Here is a 25,267-nt window from a genome sequence, read left to right on the forward strand (position 1 = left end):
GATCACGCGGGCGTTTCGGAAGCAAAAGGTAGCCGTCGCGAAAGGTTGTCGCCGCGGCAGGGGAAGTGGCAGTCAGCTGTTAAGCAGAGGGTCAGGTGGCGGGGCGCGTGCGCAGCGCGCATGCGCACCGGGCCGGAGAGGACCCTCGGCGGCGAGGTGGCGGTCAGTAGCGTCGCGGACGCGGACGCGGGAGGGTGCGCTGCTTCGCGAGATGCGGGCGCCGTGCCTGCTGGCGCGCCGCTCCACGCTGGCGGCCGGGCTGGCGCTGGCGGCCGCCGCCGCGCTGCTGCTCACGCTGTGGGCCGCCGCCGCCGACGACGCCTTCCTGCGCTCCGTGCTGGCCGGCGCGGGCGCCGCCTTCTCCGACGTCACGGGCGTCGGCGCCTCCGCCGACGGCATCGCGTGCTACGAGCGCGGCGGCGCCGCCTCCGACGACGCCGCCCCCGGCTCCGTCTCCCCGACGGCGGACGATTCGTGGGCACTGCCCGACGTGGGCGCGGAGCCGGCCGAGCACGCGGGAGCCGCCATCTTCTTCCACGAGACGTCGTGCGCGTCGGCGACGGACGGCGAGGTGACGCTGACGCCGCGGCAGGCGTGCGCCGTGGAGTCGGCGGCGCGCGCCAACCCGCACCTGGCCGTCTACCTGCTGATGGCGGCGGCGCCCGCGGCCGCCAACGCGTCGTGGTCGCGCGCGGCGCGCCAGCTGCGCCACTACGGCAACGTGCGGCTGCGCCGCGTCAGCCTGGAGCGCTACGTGCGCGGCACGCCGCTCGCCGGCTGGTACCGCGGCGGCGCGCTGCGAGCCTCGCGCTGGCCGCGCTCGCACGCCTCCGACGTGCTGCGCTTCCTCACGCTCTACAAGTTCGGCGGCACCTACCTCGACCTGGACGTCGTCGTCACCAGGTGCGTGCCTGCCGGTTCGCGTACAGCGCACACGTTAAACCTTCTCGTAGATAAACTTCTACATCTACTACGCAAACCACCGTGAAGCGCACGGCAAAGGCTACGAGCTATTGTATCAGTTATTAGGGTTTATTCACTTACCACTCACGTACGGAGCGCGGGAAGACTGATTGTTCGAATGCGTCTGTGCGTGGTTTAATTATTCCAATTTATCCTCGTGATTACTATGTGAGCGATACGTAGGGGCTTCTGCTACATTTCTAAACATCATTTAGAGGTGGTTCTTGAAATTTTGTTTTCTTCGGATAGTTTACGTTTATCTGTAAGATTCTGCCGGTGCAGTTCTTTCGGTATATCCCATGGATTAAACAAACCCGTGACCATTCGTGCTGCGTTCTCTGTATAGGATCAATATCCCCTGTTAATCCTATTTGGTATGGTACCACGAACGTGAGCAATATTCTAGAGCCGGTCGCAAGAGTGACACGTAAGCAATCTCCTTTGTAGACTGATTGCACTTCCCCGCGCGGGATTAGCCGAGCGGATGCCGGCACGGCAGCTCAGCATGTTCGGTCAGAGGGGTAGCTGCCCTCTGTAATAAAAAAAAAAAAAAAAAAAACTGAGTTAATGGATCAACGACGAACTGGAACGGATGTCTTGCGACATCCGCCCCGAGCAGATGCAACGAACGATAACGAACAAAATGAGATTAAAAAAATAAAATAAAAAAAAGTGGTCTAAGGCACTGCGGTCATGGATGTGCGGCTGGTCCCGGGGGAGGTTCGAGTCCTCCCTCGGGCGTGGGTGTGTGTTTCTCCTTAGGATGATTTAGGTTAAGTAGTGTGTAAGCTTAGGGACTGATGACCTTAGCAGTTAAGTCCCATAAGATTTCACACACATTTTGAACATTGTCTGATTGCACTTCCTCAGTATTTTACCAGGTCTACAACATGCCTTACCCACTACTGACCCTATGTGATCATTCCATTTCATATCCCTACAAACTGTTACACCCACGTACGAGTTGGCCAACTCCAACAGTGCCTCACTGATATCACAGTCATAGGATACTATGGTTTGGCAAAATGGTTCAAATGGCTCTGAGCACTATGTGACTTAACTGCTGAGGTCATCAGTCCCCTAGAACGTAGAACTACTTAAACCTAACTAACCTAAGGACATCACACGCATCCATGCCCGAGGCAGGATTCGAACCTGCGACCGCAGCGGTCGCGCGGTTCCAAACTGTAGCGCCTAGAACCGCTCGGCCACTTCGGCCGGCGATACTATGGTTTTTTGTTTTGTTTTGGGAAGTCAACAATCTTACATTTCCGAACATTTAAAGCGAGTTGCCAATTTTTGCGCTCTTTGAAATCTCATCAAGAACTGACTGAATATTTATGCAGCTTCTTTCAGATAGCCGGCCGATGTGGCCGAGCGGTTCTGGGCGCTTCAGTCTGGAACAGCGCTGCTGCTACGGTCGCAGGTTCGAATCCTGCCTCGGGCATGGATGTGTGTGATGTGCTTAGGTTAGTTAGGTTTAAGTAGTTCTAAGTTCTAGGGGACTGATGACCTCAGATGTTGAGTACCATAGTGCTCAGAGCCCAGTCTTTCAGATAGTGCTTCATTATACATAAGTGCGTCATCGGTGACATGTCTGAGGTTTCTATTAGTACTGTGAACAACGTCATTATAATACAACATTAATAGCAAGGATCCCAATACACATCCCTGGGACACACCCGAAGTTACTTCTACATCTGACGATGATACTCCATCCAAGATAACATGCTGTGTTCTCGCTATCAAAAAGCCCTCAATCCAGTCAAAAATTTCACTAGATACCCCGTATGATCGCACTAAGTGGTTCTGTCAAATAACTTGAATACATACACTTTGTAAAACTCGAAGTACGTGCACAGGGTGGTCAGGAACAGTGTGAATGGTTTGTAAACGCGCGTACATTCTAGATCAACAAAGACCAACGAACAACAGACAACGAACTGTCTGTGCTGGACGATCGTACAAGCACGGGAGACGTGAGGTCAATGATTTTGTTAGTTTATAAATTGAGATAACAGAAAATATATCGACGCAACAAAAAGATTTTATAGCTTCTCCAACTTTTCCTGGGCAATGAACAGTTACTTCTCCAAGTTTGGAACACTGATTCTCTTGAATGTTTGGAATGCAGACCATCTAAGTCTGATTCTGTAGTCAAAAGTTATTTCACTTGATAAATGAAAAATATTAAAGCTCTGACGGTTACCGTAGATAAGGAGGTAAGAGCTTTCTGGCTTGAGTACTTACGCAGAACTTTAAAAAAAAGGCTACTGAAATTGAGACTGATTCACATTTTTCGTTAAAGAGAGGAAGGAAGACGAAGATTTTCATCGATGAAATTGACTGGGGTATTAGTGGAACACCTGACACTCATAGATGAAACAGATGAACAAACTGTTTCAATAAGAGATTTTTGGCATGCTCCCAACAAGATTGTTTCTCATATGGATCGTGACACCATTAAGAAAATGATCAAAACTTTTCCTGATCACATGAGTCATAATCTTATCAAAGAAATACAAATGTTGAAGTCAGGGAATACTACTACTTTTCTGGGCTGGACAAAGACAACAGAAAACAAGGGGCTTCCATTTCTTCTCCTAAATGAAATTTACAATCCAAAACTTTGTATTGCACTCAGGATTTTCATTACCTTGCGAATGACTGTTGCTTCAGCTGAGAGAGGACTTAGTAAATTACATTAATCAAAAAATCATTTACCAATGATTTTAAACCAATATATACTTAGCTAGCACAGTTATCAATACAACATGAACTTGCTTCTAAAATGAGCTTCACTGATGCAAGAATGAAAGATTCTTTGCCCGAAACAGTTCAGCTGGCATTGACAATTTCAAAAAGACTTTTAAAATCAGTATAATGAATTATGCTACAAACCTTTTTTCAGTGAATATTAGGTTTGTTTCTTGTAGTAGCTGTTATTATTAACATTGCGCGTATTATTATTTACATATAACGCTACATTCAATAAATAAATAAATTGTTCACAGTGTTCCATGCAGGCAGAATTTAATTACCTGGAAAACAATGTACTGAAGAATCAGTATTTGTGATATTTAACTCATGAGCTAAGAAAGTTTGAAGGCCCTTGAAATCTATGGGCCGCCCTGCTAAAATTTTCAGGATAGACACAAGTTGCACTTAATGTTTTTTATTTAACAAGAGCATCATCAGAAACTTTGGAATTTATAATTTAAAGTACAGTAGTTGGCTATTAAATCAAAGACGTAAATCACTCAATAAAACATACTGAGTGCGACTTGTGGCCGCCCTGAAAAACTTTAATTACAGCAATCGCTGTTTTCCCTGTAGGCAATGCCTTCTCTCTCTAAAGGTGTGTATTTTTTGTGTTTAAAAAGGCTGGAGTATAGCGTGGAATATCGAGAGAGCATTAAAGCTGATAGAGTTTTAACATGAACGGGAATTTTAATGGGCCCTTAAGAAATGCGGCTGCAAAACCGAACTGAAAAGACTAGACGCTTTGAGGGGAATAACTCGGCTATTGCTTAGTGATATGCGAGATGTTGAAAAGAAAACGGTATCTTTATTGACATCTTTTCGCCGTGAATGACAAAGAGAAAAAAACTGGGAGTGACTATTAACGTTCTGCTGCAGTTACATTTCTCCTAAAGGGGGTGTTACTTTTGGAACTTCTAGGGCCTACACAATTCAATAAAAGTTCGAAATCTCTGGCTTTCATTTGGGAAAAAAATATGAAATAGCCCATACACTAATTCAGTTTTCAGATCAGACATTAATTTGTTCTCACCACACTCCTCCCTACTTTTTAAAAGCAGGCGTCTTCCAGAGTCGTTTCTTCTTTTTCTTTGTCTGATGATGAGCTTCTTGTACTAAAATAAATGCTCCACTTGCGATGACTGCTAAATCCTCCTCTTCCCTCACAGTATCGGCCGGCGAAATTGTAATTAAAATGATACTTTATAACGATAACGAAACGGGAGCAACGTCGGCAAGTTATCGGAGTCAAATGCAAATTCACATAGCCGAATCCCTTGGTCCCAAGCTCTTCGTTTGGTGTGGATGAGAGGCCGAACGCAATTGCATTGGCGACCAACGTTCGGCTGAATTCAGACTTTGTCGTTCGTTGGCCTCCATTGGCCTAATGTGCACACGGCGATAAATTAACTTAAATCCACAAATATTGTAAAAATGGATGTACGTATACACGGTGGCCAGAAACAGTCAGAAAAGATTGTAAGTATGCTGCAGGAGAGATAGGCCTGAGAAATAATTCTTAAGAAAATAAATTCGAGGCGTTGCTCGTTCCCGAATTATTTAGCATCGAAGTTAGCCAATCGGGTGGTCGTACGAGCAAATTCAATCAGCCTGTTAGAGACAAGAGTCGACAAACGCGTTATTTGTTTGGTCTGCTCAAGCCGAACAAACGTAGCTTTTGTTCATCTAGTTTAAATGTACCATTTCGGGAAAAGTTACATTTTAAATAGTAATGGGCATTGGAACACGTGGTAACACACGGGCTCACAGATACCTATGCATTACTGCATTTAAGCGCGGTCAGGTGTTTGAATTTGCGCTCGCGACGATCTGATTTGTTACCTTCGATGGTAAATAAATCGGATCGGCGTACAATTTTTTCTTAACAATTGTTTCTCAGCACAACCGCCCCTCAACGCCCATACAAGCTTTTCAGACTGTTTCTGATCACCCTGTACTATATGTGAATGTATGTATTTATGTTCCACGTCTCCGAAACCACTGGATAGATTTCAACCAAAATTGGTATACGTATCACTTACTTTCTGAAAAGAATCACTTTGGGAGTAAGAACGACGTAGCTATAAAAAAAATCCAGCATTTGAGAATGAAAGACACTTAGTGACGTGCAGCGAACTTCACACAATTTCGGACCTTTACGAAATTTTTTCTAGTTGACAAGCCGCACAAAATGATGAAACGAAAAAAAATATTTATCGCTTACTATATTTTGGCTGTTCATGCAGTAAAACTGACGGATCAGACATGATGTTTTGATCTATTACTTCATCACTATTAACTATATTCACGACACATTTTGCAGACAATATTCATATATACCACTGGATGTACTTGCCAAATTATACCATTATATGACGCATAGTTCAGGGAGATTTTGTGTTATAAACACTGAGATACCTGAAAAACCGCCGTATCAATCATTACGTTTAAATTTGTTACTTACCTGCTAATAGCTAGCAACAAAAACATTTCACAGACGATATTCGTTTATGCCGTTGAATGTACCTTCAAAGCTGTATCAATGTACGACACGTAATTCCATTCACAACACACGTCGCAACACCCTCGAATGTACCTATAAATTATATCATTGTACGACACATAGTTCAGGTCATATGATGTGGAAAAGAAACTGCAGGATGAAATTCAATACAAATACAGGTGAACTATGTGTACAAATATGAGTGAAATATGTTAAATATGTGAGACATGTGCATACTCTGGCAACGGCGCAGGTAAAAAGCTCTTCCTAAACCCTTGAATCAGTTTCAACCAATCTCGGTAACCGCATTCCTTACTATTTAGAAAGAAATACTGTGGGGGTAAGAACCACCAGCCAGCTCTTGGGGTAGGGGTGATAACGTAGTGATTTAGAGAGATGGTAGGGTGTAAGAGGTGAACTGAGGGGAGGAAGGGCGAAATGAATAGAGATAGAGAAGGAAAAGGAGATGAACAGAGAGAGGGGCTGTGAGGAGAATGATAGAGAGGGGAGGAAGAGAAGAGCGCAGGTAGCAGGGGTGAGGAGATGAATTTAGAGGGGGAAAGAGGACATGAATTAAGAAGGGGAAAGGAGGCGATAGAGTGGGGAGGAGCAGATGAGCAGAGGGGGAGGGAGTAGCAGATGGACAGAGAGAGGGGTGAGGAACTGATGGAAAGGGAGAAGGGCAGAAGAAAGTGGAAGCAGAGTCGTGGGAGGACGAGATGGAAAGAGGGGCAAGGAGATGGACTGAAAAAAGATTGGAGTGAATAAGTACCTGTGCAGCGTCGGGTACTCAACTAGTGCATGTTATAAGAACGACTACTAACCATTAATTTAAGGACGTTTTTGTTTGACACATTTTATTGTTCCTTGCCATTAGTGGTATCGAACTTCCATTCATCAGGTTGTTGCATTACAAGACGAAAAGTGAAAGAGATGCTGTGTGTTTCGCGGCCATGGTTCCATTGAGCGTGTCGCGATACCTTTTAGGAATTGCAGAGTTGTTATTTTCCGTGTAAAGCAATGTTGTGATGATAAACGCAACGCAAAGCTATAAAAACAATCTCGAACAGAGTAAAAGGTGGGCCATCATTAGCACTTTTACATCTAGCCTTGTGATTTCACCTTAATTTCACGTATTCTACATGCAATGATGGCTTACAAGCTTATAAGTAAATGTGTTAAACAAAACGTCTTTAAATTAATAGTTGTAGTTGTTTTTATAGCCGGCCGGAGTGGCCGAGCGGTTCTAGACGCTGCAGTCTGGAACCGCGCGATCGCATCGGTCGCAGGTTCGAATCCTGCCTCAGGCATGGATGTGTGTGATGTCCTTAGGTTAGTTAGGTTTAAGTAGTTCTAAGTTCTAGGGGACTGATGACCTCAGAAGTTAAGTCCCATAGTGATCAGAGCCATTTGAACCATTTTTGCTTTTATAACATACAGTATAATACAACCATGAAGCCCTTACAGTGTCAACTACTGACAATCCAGCTATAAATTTAATTTAATTTATCCGTATTGAATTCATCTAGGTGAAGTACGCGACTGACTTATCTTTTATGAACAACAAAATCTGCTGCTTCAGTCCCGTTTAATAGCAATAATTACTTTAGCAAGACACGATTCGGAAACATGCTACCATTATCAGGTACACAAAATGGTTTAAATGGCTCTGAGCACTATGGGACTTAACATCTGAGGTCATCAGTCTCCTAGAACTTAGAACTACTTAAACCTAACTAACCTAAGGACATTACACACATCCATGCCCGAGGTAGGATTCGAACCTGCGACCGTAGCGGTCGTGCGGATCCAGACTGTTGCGCCTAGAACCGCTCGGCCACCCCGGCCGGCATTCTAAGTCATCAACAAATATGTATACGCCACCGTTTCATGGTGAAAAATACAGAGAGCACAGAAATCTTTACTGGTTGCTGCTGCGTTCTGGGATACGGTCATCCCAGACATCCCTCTCTATAGCTCTTAATCTGCAAGTAAACAAAGTTGTCCTCAGCCCGAAGGTAGATATATACAACAATGTTCATCAAGGTATGGTTCTGTTAGAGGTGCTATACCATTGCCTTCCTCTTCCTTGTAAACTGGCTTACGTAGCCAGTTAAAAATAACTTTTCAGTTTAAGGTGGATTGCGAAACATTGGGAAACATGGCATTTTTCCATAGAGGTCGAAGATTCGTAAGTGACCGAACCTTTGAATTTGTAGTGATGTTCGCATCACAACACTAGAACAATAAATATGTCGTTTTATCGCTCATTACTAATGCCTCTTGTTTCTTAGGAAGAAGTTCAATAAGCAGCGCAAAAATTTTAATCATTTATTCAACAGCACAAAAGGGGCGTTCTATAAGTAATGCGACACTTGTTTTTTCCATCCAATTTCTGTTGTGGGACATACTGGGATATTTTTGCTTCAGCCCCTATAGTTTATGTAGTTCCGATAGGTGACGGCGCTATACGTACCCTTCAAAATGGCGCCTGTAAAGGAGCTGCATTCCCAACAGTTTCTTTTGGCGGAAAACCAGAGTATCGCATACATTCATAGGCGCTTGTAGAATGTCTATGAAGACCCGGCAGTGAACAAAAGTATGCTCTGTTGTTGGCGGGGCCTTGGCATCGTCGCCAACAAGGTCGCGCAAACTTGTCCGATCTCCCACGTGCCAGCCGGCCGCACACAGCTGTGACTCCAATGATGTTGGAACGTGCGGACACTCTCATTCATAATCAAACACCCCGCTGCACAACTGGATGTCTCGGGTGGTAATGCTGACACACTCATCCGCCAGCTAGGGTACTCAAAAGTGTGTTTCCGCTGGGTTCCTCGCCGCCTAACACAAGACAGTAAGAAACAACAAATGACCAGCTGCGCAGAATTGCTTGCGCGCTATGACGTTGATCGAGACAATTTTTTGTCGAACATCGTCACAGGCGATGAAACATGGGTTCATCAGTTCGAACCGGAAACAAAACGGCAATCCATAAAGTGGCGCCACACCACCTCTCCTCCGAAGAAAAACTTCATGGCCGGACCCTCAGCTGGGGAAGTTACGGCGAGGATCCGCTCGTACTTTGAAGGGGCTTGATGCCCTTCCTCATGGTGCAGTAATCAACTCGGAAGCGTATTGTGCTATCCCTAGGAAACTGAAGAAACGACTTCAGCGTGTTCAAATGGTTCAAATGGCTCTGAGCACTATGGGACTAAACATCTGTGGTCATCAGTCCCCTAGAACTTAGAACTACTTAAACCTAACTAACCTAAGGACAACACACACATCCATGCCCGAGGCAGGATTCGAACCTGCGACCGTAGTCAGCGTGTTCGACGCCACAAAATTGGAGACGAACTTCTCCAATACAACGCGAGGCTTCACATGAGTCGCCGTACCCGAGAGGAACTCACAAAACTTCATTGGACTGTTCTTCTTTATCCATCCGACAGCCAGGTTCTCGCACTTCCGACTTCAATATGCTTGACCCATTGAAGAATGCACTCCGCGGGAAGCAGTACGTGGTTGATGGGTAGTTTATTGATACAGCAAGACTTTGTCTCCGACGTGGACCAGTCGAGTGGTACCAAGCGGCAATGTCGCGTAAGGCCGTCGCATTGAACGGAGAATATGTCGAAAAATAGGTTTCTGTAGCCAAAAGAGTTGGGAATAATATGGTGTATTGGAATCTTGAATAAAACCGGCCTGCTTCCACAAAAAAAGTGTTGCGTTACTTATTGAATCCACCTCATATTATGAAAGATATCAAAGCAGATTTCAAATGTAGCCTAAAAAAATTTCATTTGTATAACTGCTTTTATACTACAGACGAACCTTTAAACAGTAACCGATAGTCTTTGTAACTAAAAACCTGCTCGTGCAGCCTAATACGTGGTGTGCTAACTTGCAAGACGAATGTGAACCAGACTTGGACTGAATGCGTGCAGTGGATGAAAGAGCGTCGGTCTGAAGCAGCGACCAGCCTGATTATGGTTTTTAGATTGTTTTTCATGCACGTTTAGCGAAATGCTGGGCTGGTTCCCAGTCTCCGCGTCAAAGCATAGAATACGTACTTAAAATACGACAGCACACAGACGGATGGCGCACACAAATGCCGTCCCTTAGGTTAAGAAATGATTATGTTGAGGTGGAAGGCATCCGTCCACAAAGATGAAATAACTAATATACATTTTCCAAATCACGAAAAAAAACCTACTCCGTACGCAGGGGCAAAAGCTAGGAAAGAGTGCTCAGAGGTGTTGTGTAGCTAAAGAAACTAAAATTATGAGGGGCGTTAAAAACAATTCCATTCGAAGGCCTACAGTCCAGAACCGGTATGCAAATCTGGCAAATCGCCGTGAGCATTGAGGCAGTCATCCGACCGACGTACCAGGTTGAACATACCCGTCTGGTAAAACGCCATGACCTTCTGCGTGAAGAAGGCCGTAGCTGCCTGCTACACACATCTCCGTCCGACAGGAATCGTCCACCCTCAAGGGCCTTTTTTAAGGGACTGAAGGCGTGATATTCCCATGGAGATAGATCAGAACTATATGGCGGGTGCCTGAGTGTGTTCCATCCCAGTTGGTCTGCAATGGATGAGGCTAGCATTCCAGATCGACCGACGCCTTGTGTTGGATCGTAACCAGCACGGAACTTTGCGCACTATTCCCGCAATGATGATTTTCAATAGGCATGCTGTCCCATACACATTCATTCACCGATGGATGTCTACTGGTGGTTGTCTTTCGGGAACCAAGAAGAGAATAACAACACGTTGGGCATGTTTAAACACATTTGATAATAACGTCGCCACAGTTCACGATTCCGCATTTAGCACACGGAGTTCAAAAAGACACAAATGCCACACCAACCCCCTGTCAACGTGTCGGTACTTATATATCCGCATCGGAGTCACCCAACGTTGCATATGCGCTGCAGCAACGCCCTCAAAAGGAAAGTTTTTGATCGTCCCATATAAGTGAATCAAAAGCTACAAGAATAGTGTTAAAGACTAATTTGTTCATTATTGTTGAATATAAGCAATATTCTATTTGTTGTGCCGTAAATGGACAGCGTGTAGCTGTAAGACTTTTCAGGAACACATAGTCTGTAAACAGACTTGTTCCGCAACTTATCGATAAAAATCATGCAAATGAGTTACACAAAATGTAACTAGCAACAGAGCAATATATCTTGTATTCACTACGAATTTATTGTTGTTAATACATAATCTTATGAGTAATGTTTGGCGCTTCAGTCTGGAACCGCGCGACCGCTACGGTCGCAGGTTCGAATCCTGCCTCGGGCATGGATGTGTGTGATGTCCTTAGGTTAGTTAGGTTTAAGTAGTTCTAAGTTCTAGGGGACTGATGACCTCACATGTTAAGTCCCATAGTGCTCAGAGTCATTTGAACCATTTGTAACTACAACAATTTCGCACTTCTCTAGCACTAAATGGCGTGCGTTCTGCATAGACGGAGATATGAATGCTTTGCCGTGTCGGCAGTGCGGGCATTATGCAAAACTTGCCTCTGATCACGTTTCTCTGAACATGAAGAAGGAGTAAGATACTTTTCGATATGTTAAGATAGAATCTATTTTCATCTTGACGGCTCACGAAAGGAATCAACCACATTTTTTCCAATAGAAGCATGCTCCTTTACAGAAACGGAATAGTTTTTGTTGAGACAATACAATTATTTCGTAGCTGCGAAGCTGTGACGCTCTGATGATTTGCAGAATCCTGTCAACTAATGGTCAAGGAAAAACAAATTATCAGTGTCTGTGTCGAACTAATAGACAGTTGAAATGAAAAAGTACGGCCGGCAGCTGTTGCCGAGCGGTTATAGGCGCTTCAGTCTGGAACCGCGCTGCTGCTACGGTCGCAGGTTCGAATCCTGCCTCGGGTATGGATGTGTGTGATGGCCTCAGATATTAAGTCCCATAGTGCTTAGAGCCATTTGAATCTTTTGAAAAAGTACATTCCTTCACTCTGTATAGGGATACGAGCTAAAAGATGTACACCAGGTGCTGTGAGTCGATATTTTGGAGATCATTGAGGTATACATTGACGGAAAAATATCGCAATACCAAAAAATAATCCATTTAGAGCAATTAAATTTCGGGAATAGATTTGTCTAGGTAACATATTTAAGCGATTAAAATTGCAAGATCACAGGTTAATTTAACGCGAGATAAGCCATTGCGAAGGTGAAATGCTGATACATTAATAACCGGTGTAACCGTCACAATGTTGAATGCAAGCATGTAAATGTGCATGCATTGTGTTGTACAGGTACTGGATGTGTTTGTGGGATGGGGTTCCAAGCCTCTTGCACTTGGTCGCTCAATACAGAGACGGTTAATGCTTCTCGTGAACATGTCGCTCAATACAGGGACAGTTAATGCCTTCCGTGAACACGCTCGAGTTGTCTTCCGCTGATGTCCCATATGTGCTCGATTGGAGACAGAAGTGGTGATCGAACAGGCCAAGACAACACGTCGATAGTCTGTAGAGTATGTCGGATTACAACAGCGGTATATGGGCGAACGTTATCCTGTTGGAAAACACCCCCTGGGATGCTGTAATGGCAGCACAACAGGTCGAATCGCCAAATTGACGCACAGATTTGCAGTTAGCGTGCGTGAGATAGCCACGAAAGTGCTCCTGCTGTCATACGAAATCCCGCCCCAGATTATAAATCCAGGTGTATGTCCAGTGTGTCTAGCACGCAGACACGTTGGTTGCAGGCACTCAAACGGCCTCCTTCAAACCAACTGCACCGAGGCAGAAACAGCTTTCATCAGGAACCTCCACCCTTCCTTCCAGTGAGCTCTCGCTTGACACCACTGAAGTCGCAAATGGCAGTGGTTTGGGGCCGGTAGGATGCACGCTTCAAGGTGTCTGGGTTGGAGCTGTCCTTGAAGTAACCGATTTGAAACAGTTCGTTGCGTCACTGTGGTGCCGACTGCAGTTCGAATTGCTGCTGAAGATGGAGTACGATGCGCCAGAGGCACGCGCCGAATGCGAACGTCTTCCTTCTCTGTAGTGTAATGTGGCCGTCCGGAACCTGGTCTTCTTGCGGCCATAAGTTCTCGTGATCACTGCTGCCATCAATCACGTACAGTGGCTACAGTCCTGCCAAGTCTTTCTGCAACATAGCAGAAGGAATATCCGCTTCCCGTTGTCCTATTGCACGAGCTCGTTCAAACTCAGTGAGATGTTGAGAATGGTGCCTTTGTCGCCTTAAATCAGGGCCGGTCAGGGCGTGTCACACTTCACGTGTGCAGCGTACGCAGTCCGAAGGCAGGGCGAGGCCTGGCTGTCACTCGGCTTTGTTCGGCCCTTCTCGGAAGTACCCGGTGCAGCGCGACATTCATTTAGCAGTGTGGTGTGGCATTTTGCGGTCGGCTGAGCTCGCTGAGTTAGGCAGAATTGTGATATCAGCGCTGTTTACCCTCCGCTATTTGTTCATGGTATGAAGAACGTTCACAGGTCCAGAGCTGTTTGCACAAAAAGAGGCAGTCTAGCGACCTATAGTCACAATCATTTAAAAAGAACGAGAATGACAGAAGAGAGAGAGAAGAGAATTGTCAAATCTCACAGGCGATGAGTTCTGCTTATTCGCTGCGAAACGACTTTATAGTATCATCCAGAAAGAATTTAAATTTTTAGGAGACAATGAAAGAGCGCCCATTATTTCATTTTGAGTTGCAACATTTCTCAATGGAAAGGAAGGAAGAGTTTGCAGCCCTCTTTTACTATTGCAGATTACATTGGTTAACTCAAGGCGTATGCCCGGAACGATTTTTCGATTTAAATTTCGCTATTGTTGAATTTACGAAGAAAAAAAATCGTAGGAACTAAAATTAGACCAGCCGGAATCGATTACAGACTTCATTCACATTTCAAGCGGACTTTACCGCACACTGTCCACAATAAGACACTGCGAGGTAGCTTGTTTCTAATTTGATGGAGATGCATTTAAAAAGAAATTCTGACAAAGACAATCCAGTTACGTAAGCTCACTGGCGTTAAAGAAAGTGCAAAGCCTGAAGAATTCATTGTGCCCGTGCAAGAATTACAACGATAGTATTATAAGTATTTTGAGGATACTGTCAGTCTTACACCTGTTTTCGAGACCGTTTGTCGTTTCAGTTGAAAGCATCCCTGTGCATGTGCAGATGTAACAGATTGAGCTACAAAGTAATTCCAGTTTTTAATTACAAATCTTTTTATGTTAAAACTATCCAGAACATCTACAAGGCATTCCTCAGGTAGATTCTCCAAGTCGCCATACTGAGTGAGGTTGCAAAAGTGCTCCAATCTTTCGATCGACATTTCTGTGTGAAAGACCTTTTTTCGATTATGAAACTTAAGTAGGTCACAATTACATGAGTGCAAAACTCTGAACTTGTATTAGCCTGCCCGTATGTCGACAGTTTGTACCAGATAAAAATTGTATTATGTCTTCAGTGCGCCAAAAATAATTAATTGATACTGAAAACTTATTTTGTTTTTTTAATCTATGTTGTTGAGAAATGTGAAATGCAAAACCAAGTTGTATGCAGTAGCCACTGTACTGCATTTTATGGGGACCGATGACCCCAGCTGTTTGCTCCCATAAGCCCTCACCACAAATTTCCAATTTCCACTGTCATTTATATGCGGCGCTTTCGCTGTGGTCCCCTCTTCCCCCCCCCCCCCCCCCCCCCCCCCCCACTCTACTGCCAATACCACCACCGACGCGCTCATAGAGCGTGGCGTGGCAGTGGGGGAAGAGAGACGGAGTGCTTTGGTTGTCGGGCCCGGGCTTGGCCCGCGACTCGAAATCTTGCCCACCCCTGCCGTAAAGGCATTCTTGTCTAACATCAACTCACTATGTCCAGCCTTAAAGGTAACTAACGCTCACGGCCGTTACGCGCCGTATTTGAAGCAAACCTGGTTTGCACCCTCATAGTGGCGCTGCCAGGGCCAGTCTTATGCGGCTGGCGCGAAATTTGAATAGACATCATCTTTCAGTTGTAGAGACACGCCTACTATATTTCGTATATGCGCACCACTCCTTCTTGGTGTTGAGAATTTCTTTCTGTCAGTGTGGAAATAAAATCCATTGGCGAGTTTCAGGCCCACTTGGGATATAGGATTCTGCCGAAATTACAATTTAAGTGGCGATTTATTTTCTCTAGACTTGTTTATCCTTTTTTCCTTCAAAGAAGTATCATCAGTGACGAATTGTGAGTAAGACCTACACTTCTCTTTCAGCCACGTGAAAGTGTGCTTCTTTTGTCAAAACACAGCAGAGTTTACAAAAATCCATCTCACTAACATTCTAAACCGTGAAACAGCGAAAAAACCCAGTCTCGGTATAAAAGAAGAAGTGTAATTTTTACACTTTTCTTGTTGCAAAACCCACAGCAATTCTCGTGTCACCAGCTATCGACGGCCCTTATAAAATTACACTACTTCATTGAAAAAAAATCTGTCTATCGCAGTATAAGATAATTTCACATATTAACGATGTTGCGAAATACTCTCCTCTTTGCGGACTGTCACTTGGCAAAATCTCGTTTCGATGTCTCACAGACCTTTATGAGATACAGGTGTCGGGCAAGTACGTAATGCCGCGAGAAATGCATGCTTGAACATTCCTGGAGATGCTAGCTGAGACTGCTTGTTGCACTGTTGTATTTGGCCACAAACGGTATCTGTGCAATGCCCTCAACGTTGCAGATGTCAGTCGTGGAAAGATCACTGTTTGTGTATTTGCGAGTGCAACATGTCGGAGCCTAGCGACTTCTAAGTGGGTACATTTATTGGTGCTCGTATAGTAGGTGCTTCCGAAACGAAGGTAGCTGACGTGTTTGGTGCTTCAGAGGCACCACATCGAAGATATTCACAGCATAAAGGGAAAGAGAAAAAACATCGTCCGCCAAGTCACAACGCGGACGGAAGTGCGTGTTCAGTGTTCGTGACGGACAGTCATTGAAGAGGAATGTAATGACTCTGGCAGCCCGCAGCTCGTGGTCGTACGGTAGCGTTCTCGCTTCCCGCGCCCGGGTTCCCGGGTTCGATTCCCGGCGGGGTCAGGGATTTTCTCTGCCTCGTGATGACTGGGTGTTGTGTGATGTCCTTAGGTTAGTTAGGTTTAAGTAGTTCTAGGGGACTGATGACCATAGATGTTAAGTCCCATAGTGCTCAGAGCCATTTGAACCATTTGATGACTCTGGCAGCACCAAAACAACATGAGGGGAGCGCCACAAGTTGGGAATATCAAGGAGAGCTGGAATTTCAAAACCACTCATCAGTGATGCTAACAAAAAAAGGTGGCGCCGAAGCCATAACAACCTGGTTCATGAACCAATGGAAGAATGTCATTATTGATGGATGAGTCTTGTTTCACACTGTTTCCAACATTTGGTGGAGTTTACATCCCAAGGGTTCACATGACGAGGATTCGGTAATGGTTTGGGACGCCTGGAGTTGCCGCGCGGTATGAGGCGCCGTGTCACAGCTTGCGCGGCCCCCTCCCGCCAGAGGTTCGAGTCCTCCCTCGGGTATGAGTGTGTTTGTGGTTATTAGCATAAGTTAGTCTAAGTTAGTTTACGTAGTGTGTAAGTCTAGGGACCGACGACCTCAGCAGTTTGGGCCCTTAGGAAGTCACACACATTTGAACATTTTAATGATTTGGGCAAGCCGGCCGCTGTGGCCGAGCGGTTCTAGGCGCTCCAGTCCGGAACCGCGCTGCTGATACGGTCGCAGGTCCGAATCCTGCCTCGGGCATGTAAGTGTGTGATGTCCTTAGGTTAGTTAGGTTTAAGTAGTTCTAAGTCTAGGGGACTGATGACCTCAGATGTTAAGTCCCATAGCGCTTGGAGCCATTTTTTTGATTTGGGCAACCAAGTCGCGTTATTCCATGGGCCCCTTGGTTACTTTGCAAGGTCGCAGTACTGCAAAAAGTTATGTGACCGTTCTGGCTGATTAGGTGCATTTCATGGAAAAATGTTTGTTCCCCAGTGGTGACGCTGGGATCCAAGACGAAAGGGCCCATTTTCACGCAGCTCGCATCGTTTAGGATTGGTCGTGTGAGCACAGGGATGAACTGCTGCATCTCCCCTGGCCACCAGTCACCAGATCTCAATATTACTGAGCCTTTGTGGTCTACTTCGGAGAGAAGGGAGTGTGATCGCTATACAGCTCCATCATCGTTATCTGAACTTGGCACAATTTTGCAGGAAGGGTGGTTTAGAATCCACTGGAGACCATTCAGAGACGACTGGAAGCTGTTTTGAATGCCAACGTGTTTCCTACACAGTATGGTAATGTGCTGTGTTTTTGTTGTTCCCATATTTTTGTGGAACAGATGTACGAGGGATATGAATATTTCATTGTCGCTTCACCGTTTGCGCTCGTGTGAGCGGAACTTGGCGCGGCCGTGTGTGCCACCATCCGTGTTTCGCGGCGTTCTTGGCAGCTGCGAGCAGAGTGGATGCGGGCGCACGTGTTCCGCCGACTGTGGCGAACCGCCACGGCAGGGTCACTGCGTACCAAGTGGTGCAAAAAGCAAAAATTGGTTGCTTCACCATCTCAGAAAAAATGTGATATTTGCTAGGTGAATTCCCGTACGTTTAGTGGACTGAAAAGCATTTTTTAAAACGTTTTATTGTTATTACAAACGGCTGCCATTTTTGTTTCACTCGGCAAGCATTTCCTGGCATTTGCGGTTTTTTTAAATTACGCAGAAATGGGTTGCCTTAGGCTTTTCAAATAAAAATAAACAAGATATTGCAGGCCAAAAAATGGAATAACTCAAAAAAACAGATTTTAAAAATAGTATTGTTAAGTGTAAGCTTCTGATCATTGATACTCTATACAAAGTAACTGTACTATATAGCGTAATAGCAAAAATATATTAGGGCTGAGAAATCACTCCTTTGGAAAACTACCCTCAAAAAAAAAAGTTAATTTGCGACCAGTAAATTTGGGCTATTTCAATAGACTATATTAAGGAATACATTCAGCTAGGTGATACAAGTTTTAATTTGTTGGTCAATGTGTGCTGAACTAAACGCTTTTCACTTGAAAGGCCTAGGGCAACCTATTACTGAATAATTTTTAAAAAACACAGATGCTTGCAAATGAGAAAATGCTTACTGCTTGAAACCAAAATGGTCGCCGTTTCTAAACGATAAACAACAACAAAAATTTAAAATATTTGCGAGTCCACTAAAGATTAGGGAACTCACCCAGAAAATATCAATTTTTTCTGAAATCCTCAAGCAACCACTGCTGGACCACTTAGTATGGACTGATACGGTGATCTCCCTGCGTCTCACGGGCAAACGCTGTTGATTTCACGTCATGACAGTCAACAACAGGCTTCGCTCTTACGCATCGCCTAGTTCAGTGACTGCCGCAAGGAAATGTGTGCATAATGCGACTGAAATACAGGGAACAACTAAGCTTCACACGTCATGGTATTAGTTCCGGCCACCTCAGCCTTCAGAATCGCCCGTAAGCTCGTTGCAGCCTAGATGCTTACTCGCAGCCAAGATGTGCTATGGGAAGTCTGCAACAGACTGTGCTCATGCTGACGAAAGCCTCGTTTGCAGCGGAACGAATGGAAGCGAACACAAGTAGATGAGTGTATTTAAGGGGGTAACGCAAGTGTAATTTTTACGACCAAGCGCAGTATTTATGACGTTCCCAAAAGATGCAAATTGTAACCCTCATATACCGTAAAACCCGGTGGTTACCCGAATGTAACACCTTCCACCAAAAGGATACGCCACCACGCCCACTTATCCAAACATATCTGAAGGTAACTTGCTTCCTCTTATCTTATACAGATTACTCACAGTCGTCGTCGATTTGTTCCTACTCCGACGGCCGCAGCCTCCAATGTGCAGTGTGTAACGAAAAGTCAAATGGGAAAAATCTCAGCGCTACTAAAAGTTAGAATTGTGAAATAATGGGATGCCACTTGATTTTCTTTTATTCACAGAACCACAAATCCAGAAAACGAGAACCAGTTAGCATTAGTGTTCACAGAAAAGGCTCTGAGCACTATGGGACTCAACATCTGTGGTCATCAGTCCCCTAGAACTTAGAACTACTTAAATCTAACTAACCTAAGGACATCACACACATCCATGCCCGAGGCAGGATTCGAACCTGCGACCGTAGCAGTTACGCGGTTCCGGACTGAAGTGCCTAGAACCGCACGGCCACCACGGCCGGCTTCACAGAAAAGTTTCCGGATACTAATTATTATTTCTCGAGCGTGTTAAAACTCCATAGACAGTACTGCTCACGATCGTAAGACCAGCTCGAGATCACACTTGCACGTTTTCCGAGGCAGCTCTCAACAAAGTGTGTCGTCTCCACGCAGAATCGCACTTCACACACTAAACCGCATGTCTCCTCTTCAAAAACCGATCGTAGACTCCTCTACATGATCATAAGATTAACATGAGATTGCACATGTACGTCATGCAATTTCCAACAAATTGTTCCCTTTTACACGAGATCGCACTTCATACACGGATTCACGCGTTGTCTCATTGTAAACCAGTCGTAAACTCCTAGTGAGGTATTTTAAAGGGCCACACATACGAGCGTTTTGCCATGCAATTTCAGTCAGTATTACGGACGTCAATGTGTCGTGAAATTCTGCTTAGGAAAATGAGCGAGCTGCTGTATTTAGCTGCAGTTGCAGTTAATTTCCGTATTACAACGAATACCTGCAAAACATAAATTTAAAAGAAACAAGAATTATAATGTATTATGCTTGTTTTGAAACATTTTTCGTGGGAACTGGAGGTTAGTTTACAGACTATATTACATTTTTCACTGACGCCAAATGGGTTGTGTACATCTTGACATCTTTCCAGTGTGCCATCACAATTCGTTTTACGTTAGTCGGTCCTCCATTCCTTTTTTATTCATTACTCTTATAGCTTAACTACAATTTACTCTATATGTCTATAGAGATACTGTCTTGTCATAAATTGTGTGAAGCAGAATTAGACTACATGAAATGACACTGGGCTTGAGTATAACTGTATAATGAATTTGCCTGAGCATTTAAATTAAGATGTCCTTTTAACATTACAGTAGTTAGGTATGTCATTCTGTTTGGACGTTAAAAACTTTAATAATGTGTGTAATTATTTCATAAATAATTCAAAGTCTTAAGATGGAGTCCTTTGCATCGATATTATTACTATAAACTCCCCATCAATTCTAGTTCTATGACACAAGCTTCAAAATACTAATCACTGCAAAATCGGATGGTATATTTTATATCACTTCTTAATATAAATGGACCAACGGCCTTGCCGCAGTGGTAACATTGGTTCCCTTCAGATTACCGAAATGAAGCGCAGTCGAGCTGCGCTAGCACTTGAATGGGTGACCATCCGGTCTGCCGAGCGCTGTTGGCAAGAGGGGTGCACTCAGCCCTTGTGAGGCAAACTAAGGAGCTACTTGGTTGAGAAGTAGCGGCTACGGTCTCGCATACTGACACACGGCCAGGAGAGCGGTGTGCTGACCAGATGCCCCTCCATATCCGCATACAGTGGCGACCATATCTGAGGATGACACGGCGGCCGGTCTGTACCGTTGAACCTACATAGCGTGTTCCGGCGGAGTTTAGTTTTCTTTTTATATAAATGGCTATTCGGGCTTCCACTTCACTTCTCAGAGAAGTTCCTGGTCCACCGACAACTATAAATTCTAACGTTAATTTATTGCTCTGCGTGGGCAAAGCGAAACGAAACAAAACTGCTCGAACACGCTTGATAAATGGAGAAAGAGTCGCAAGCATGTTGCTACAGCCGGCCGCTGTGACCGAGCAGCTTTAGGCACTTCAGTCCGGAACCGTGCTGCTGCTACGGTCGCTGGTTCGAATCCTGCCTCGGGCATGGATGTGTGTGATGTTCTTAGATTAAGTTAGGTTTAAGTAGTTCGAAGTCTAGGGGACCGGTGACCTCAGAAGTTAAGTCCCATAGTGCTTAGAGCCATTTGAACCATTTGAGCATATACTCACTCGAAACAAAGACGGTTAAGTAGTGCATTTATCACTGAACAGCAGTTCCAGCATTCGTCAGTATTATTCCAAAATCTGCACGTACGTCAGTTATCGCTTTTCGATGGCTACTAATTGCAATTGAGGAGGAAATAGAAAAGCATGACTCCAATTACCGATGATTAATACAACCTGTAGAAAATACAAAAGCGGGACACTAATTACAGACGAGTAATGTAATCTGTAGGAAGGCTAGCATTTACACAATTTCTTAGCAACTGGGGGCAGTCAAGTTACAATTGTTTCACATTTCAATGGCTTCAGTTAGTTCCTGACGACTGCGAAGCACTGAAGGATTTTACTGAAGTACGTATAAGACAGAGTCAAGAAATACGATTAATGTAAAACATACATATATATAGGGTGAGTCACCTAACGTTACCGCTGGATATATTGCGTAAACCACATCAAATACTGACGAACCGATTCCACAGACCGAACGTGAGGAGAGGGGCTAGTGTAATTGGTTAATACAAACCATAAAAAAATGCACGGAAGTATGTTTTTAACACAAACCTACGTTTTTTTAAATGGAACGCCGTTAGTTTTGTTAGCACATCTGAACATATAAACAAATACATTATCAGTGCCGTTTGTTGCATCGTAAAATGTTAATTACATCCGGAGATATTGTAACCTAAAGTTGACGCTTGAGTGCCACTCCTCCGCTGTTCGATCGTGTGTATCGGAGAGCACCGAATTACGTAGGGATCCAAAGGGAACGGTGATGGACCTTAGGTACAGAAGAGACTGGAACAGCACATTACGTCCACATGCTAACACCTTTTTATTGGTCTTTTTCACTGACGCACATGTACATTACCATGAGGGGTGAGGTACACGTACGCACGTGGTTTCCGTTTTCAATTACGGAGTGGAATAGAGTGTGTCCCGACATGTCAGGCCAATAGATGTTCAATGTGGTGGCCATCATTTGCTGCACACAACTGCAATCTCTGGCGTAATGAATGTCGTACACGCCGCAGTACATCTGGTGTAATGTCGCCGCAGGCTGCCACAATACGTTGTTTCATATCCTCTGGGGTTGTAGGCGCATCACGGTACACATTCTCCTTTAACGTACCCCACAGAAAAAAGTCCAGAGGTGTAAGATCAGGAGAACGGGCTGGCCAATTTATGCGTCCTCCACGTCCTATGAAACGCCCGTCAAACGTGTACCTCACCCCTCATGGTAATGTACATGTGCGTCAGTGAAAAAGACCAATAAAAAGGTGTTAGCATGTGGACGTAATGTGCTGTTCCAGTCTCTTCTGTACCTAAGGTCCATCACCGTTCCCTTTGGATCCCTACGTAATTCGGTGCTCTCCGATACACACGATCGAACAGCGGAGGAGTGGTACTCAAGCGTCAACTTTAGGTTACAATATCTCCGGATGTAATTAACATTTTACAATGCAACAAACGGCACTGATAATGTATTTGTTTATATGTTCAGATGTGCTAACAAAACTAACGGCGTTCCATTTAAAAAAACGTAGGTTTGTGTTAAAAACATACTTCCGTGCATTTTTTTATGGTTTGTATTAACCAATTACACTAGCCCCTCTCCTCACGTTCGGTCTGTGGAATCGATTCGTCAGTATTTGATGTGGTTTACGCAATATATCCAGCGGTAATGTTAGGTGACTCACCCTATATATATAATCACATGAACTATGTAACCTTTCTACTTGTTTATTTTTGTGTACTGGAGTATACTGAACTGCTGGTCTTTATACACATAGATGTGTGTGTGTGTGTGTGTGTGTGTGTGTTGAACAATTCAAGTAGTGTAATTACGGAAACGCTATCTATAAAAGAAAAGAGAGTCGCCAAAACTAAAACTGTATAACTGTATTTTTTTATTAACCTTACCAAGGTGACTGGAAACTTAACTGTAAATTAAATAAGCTGTTCTGTGAAGTACTGTTTTGCAGTACAGTGAAGTGCTCCAATGCGTCACGTCACAGTACCTAACTTGCAATTTCAACAAAGTGAAAAAGCTGTAAAAATTACCAATTGAATTACGAAAGAATAATAAAAAAAAGTTTCTACAAAAATACCCAAGTTTCTACAAAAATACCCTGTAAATTTACTTACTTTGTCCGACTAAACAAAATTCAAAACACAGAAAATGCACACCAAATGTGACACTGCAGTATAAAAATAAAACTGACTGCATGTGAAATGTAATGTGAACTGAACCTTTGCTTAAACTGACTGATAATGAGTTTTAAAAAAGAAAAACCTAACAGAAAATAATCTAGCTATCTTGACGGTAATGGAAAACTGGCTCCTAACAAATTTCATGTGGCTTCCAAGTGGTGACGGAAGTCTGGTACTGCTCGATGTGACGAACGTGAAACACACAGTGCAGCAGCAAGCAAGAAAGCTAAATAGGAAAGAAAAGTCTTGTGAAAGTGCAATGTAAGAACGTGCAACTATTGCAAAGACATCATGTGTTACTTTTTGACACTATGTTCCGCAGTGCAATGCGATGACACAAATAATCAGCCGGCCGCGGTGGCCGAGCGGTTCTAGGCGCTCCAGTCCGGAGCCGCGCTGCTGCTACGGTCGCAGGTTCGAATCCTGCCTCGGGCATGGGTGTGTGTCATGTCCTTAGGTTGGTTAGGTTTAAGTAGTTCTAAGTTCTAGGGGACTAATGACCACAGCAGTTGAGTCCCATAGTGCTCAGAGCCATTTGAACCACAAATAATCAGTAAATAAAATTCTTTCATGTGGAGACGGAGCTGGAATTTGAACTTGTTAAATGATTGAAGGAAAACTGACTGTTAAAAACTGTACTACAGAAAAAAACTATATTACACAAACAAATTAATTGTCTGACTATAACAATCATATTTACAAAATTTATTCTTTATAACAAATTTTGCTCTACCAAACTTATTTACTGAAACGGTAAAGAAAAGGTAAAATCAATAACTTTTGAGTGCTAGCCTTGTGAATAGAATACTTCACTAACTCTCGTCTGAAGAATGAAACCAACAAACTCGAAGAAATAAAAAGGTTCAACCAAAACTTTTCATTTTTCAAACACACCACAATCACGTGCAAGCAAGAAATGCAGCAACACTTTCCTGAAAAAAATTTACACTTGCCTGATTAATCCTTACAAAAACGTAATTCACAACTTATCCTTCTTTGTATCTTAACCCCCGAGCTTTGCAAGTCATTAACATCCGCTCAGTAGCACAGTCAACAAACGATTGTCTCACCAGATACTCTTAGAATGCTTACTGCAATGACAAATGACAATGCTGTTAGCAACCAAAGATCAAAGTGCATGTACTCGGAACCTCTGTGGCGTAACGTATCGACTATCGAAAACTACTGTTTGAAAAATGTGAAATATGACACATCCAATGAAAATATAAAGCTCAAATGACTTTCCATGAACACTGAAAATAAAACAGAAACCTTACAACTATTCGATAAAATTTTCTACATATTTTGCTAGAGGAGAGATGATGTCATTGAGGGAGAAACGATCTTTATAAATTCGGTTATTACATCAAAAGCTTCTAAAATAAAAGTGATACATCTGTGACGTAATTGCAGCCTCATTGAACCACCAGGACGATCACATGTTTCGTATATTTTGTAATTTTACATTATTCAGTGTAATAGATAAATATTCGCATCTCTTTACCCTGGTAGAAATTGCTCAAACCAACAATAAAAGGAGTTCGCACTCAAAACAGCAGAGCAACGCACGCTGTGCTGTGAGCGCGAAGCCGAATGAAACGTGATCTCCTTTTGACGCTTCGCGCTGAAAGACCGACAACCAACCGAACACCGACCAGTATCTGCCAATGCTTACCGAACACGACTGAATGCTGTTTGCTCATCCTAGCCAAACGGCTAGCCAAACGTTTATACCAGAATAGCTCTTCACTGATGGTCATTTGCTCCGGTGTAATCCTACCAT

At 44.0% G+C, this 25,267-nt stretch overlaps 1 protein-coding gene across 1 annotated transcript in view; it reads left to right on the forward strand.

Annotated features, from left to right (window-relative positions):
- Positions 1-211: 211 nt before the first annotated feature.
- LOC126456024 (lactosylceramide 4-alpha-galactosyltransferase-like) overlaps positions 212-25,267 on the forward strand; it is a 398,100-nt gene continuing 373,044 nt past the window's right edge. Inside the window, exon 1 of the mRNA XM_050091779.1 lies at positions 212-903. Coding sequence (XP_049947736.1) covers positions 212-903 — 692 coding nt within the window. The remainder of the gene's footprint in view (positions 904-25,267) is intronic.

This window comes from Schistocerca serialis, chromosome 2, assembly GCF_023864345.2.
Source record: "Schistocerca serialis cubense isolate TAMUIC-IGC-003099 chromosome 2, iqSchSeri2.2, whole genome shotgun sequence".
Classification (NCBI taxonomy): domain Eukaryota; kingdom Metazoa; phylum Arthropoda; class Insecta; order Orthoptera; family Acrididae; genus Schistocerca; species Schistocerca serialis.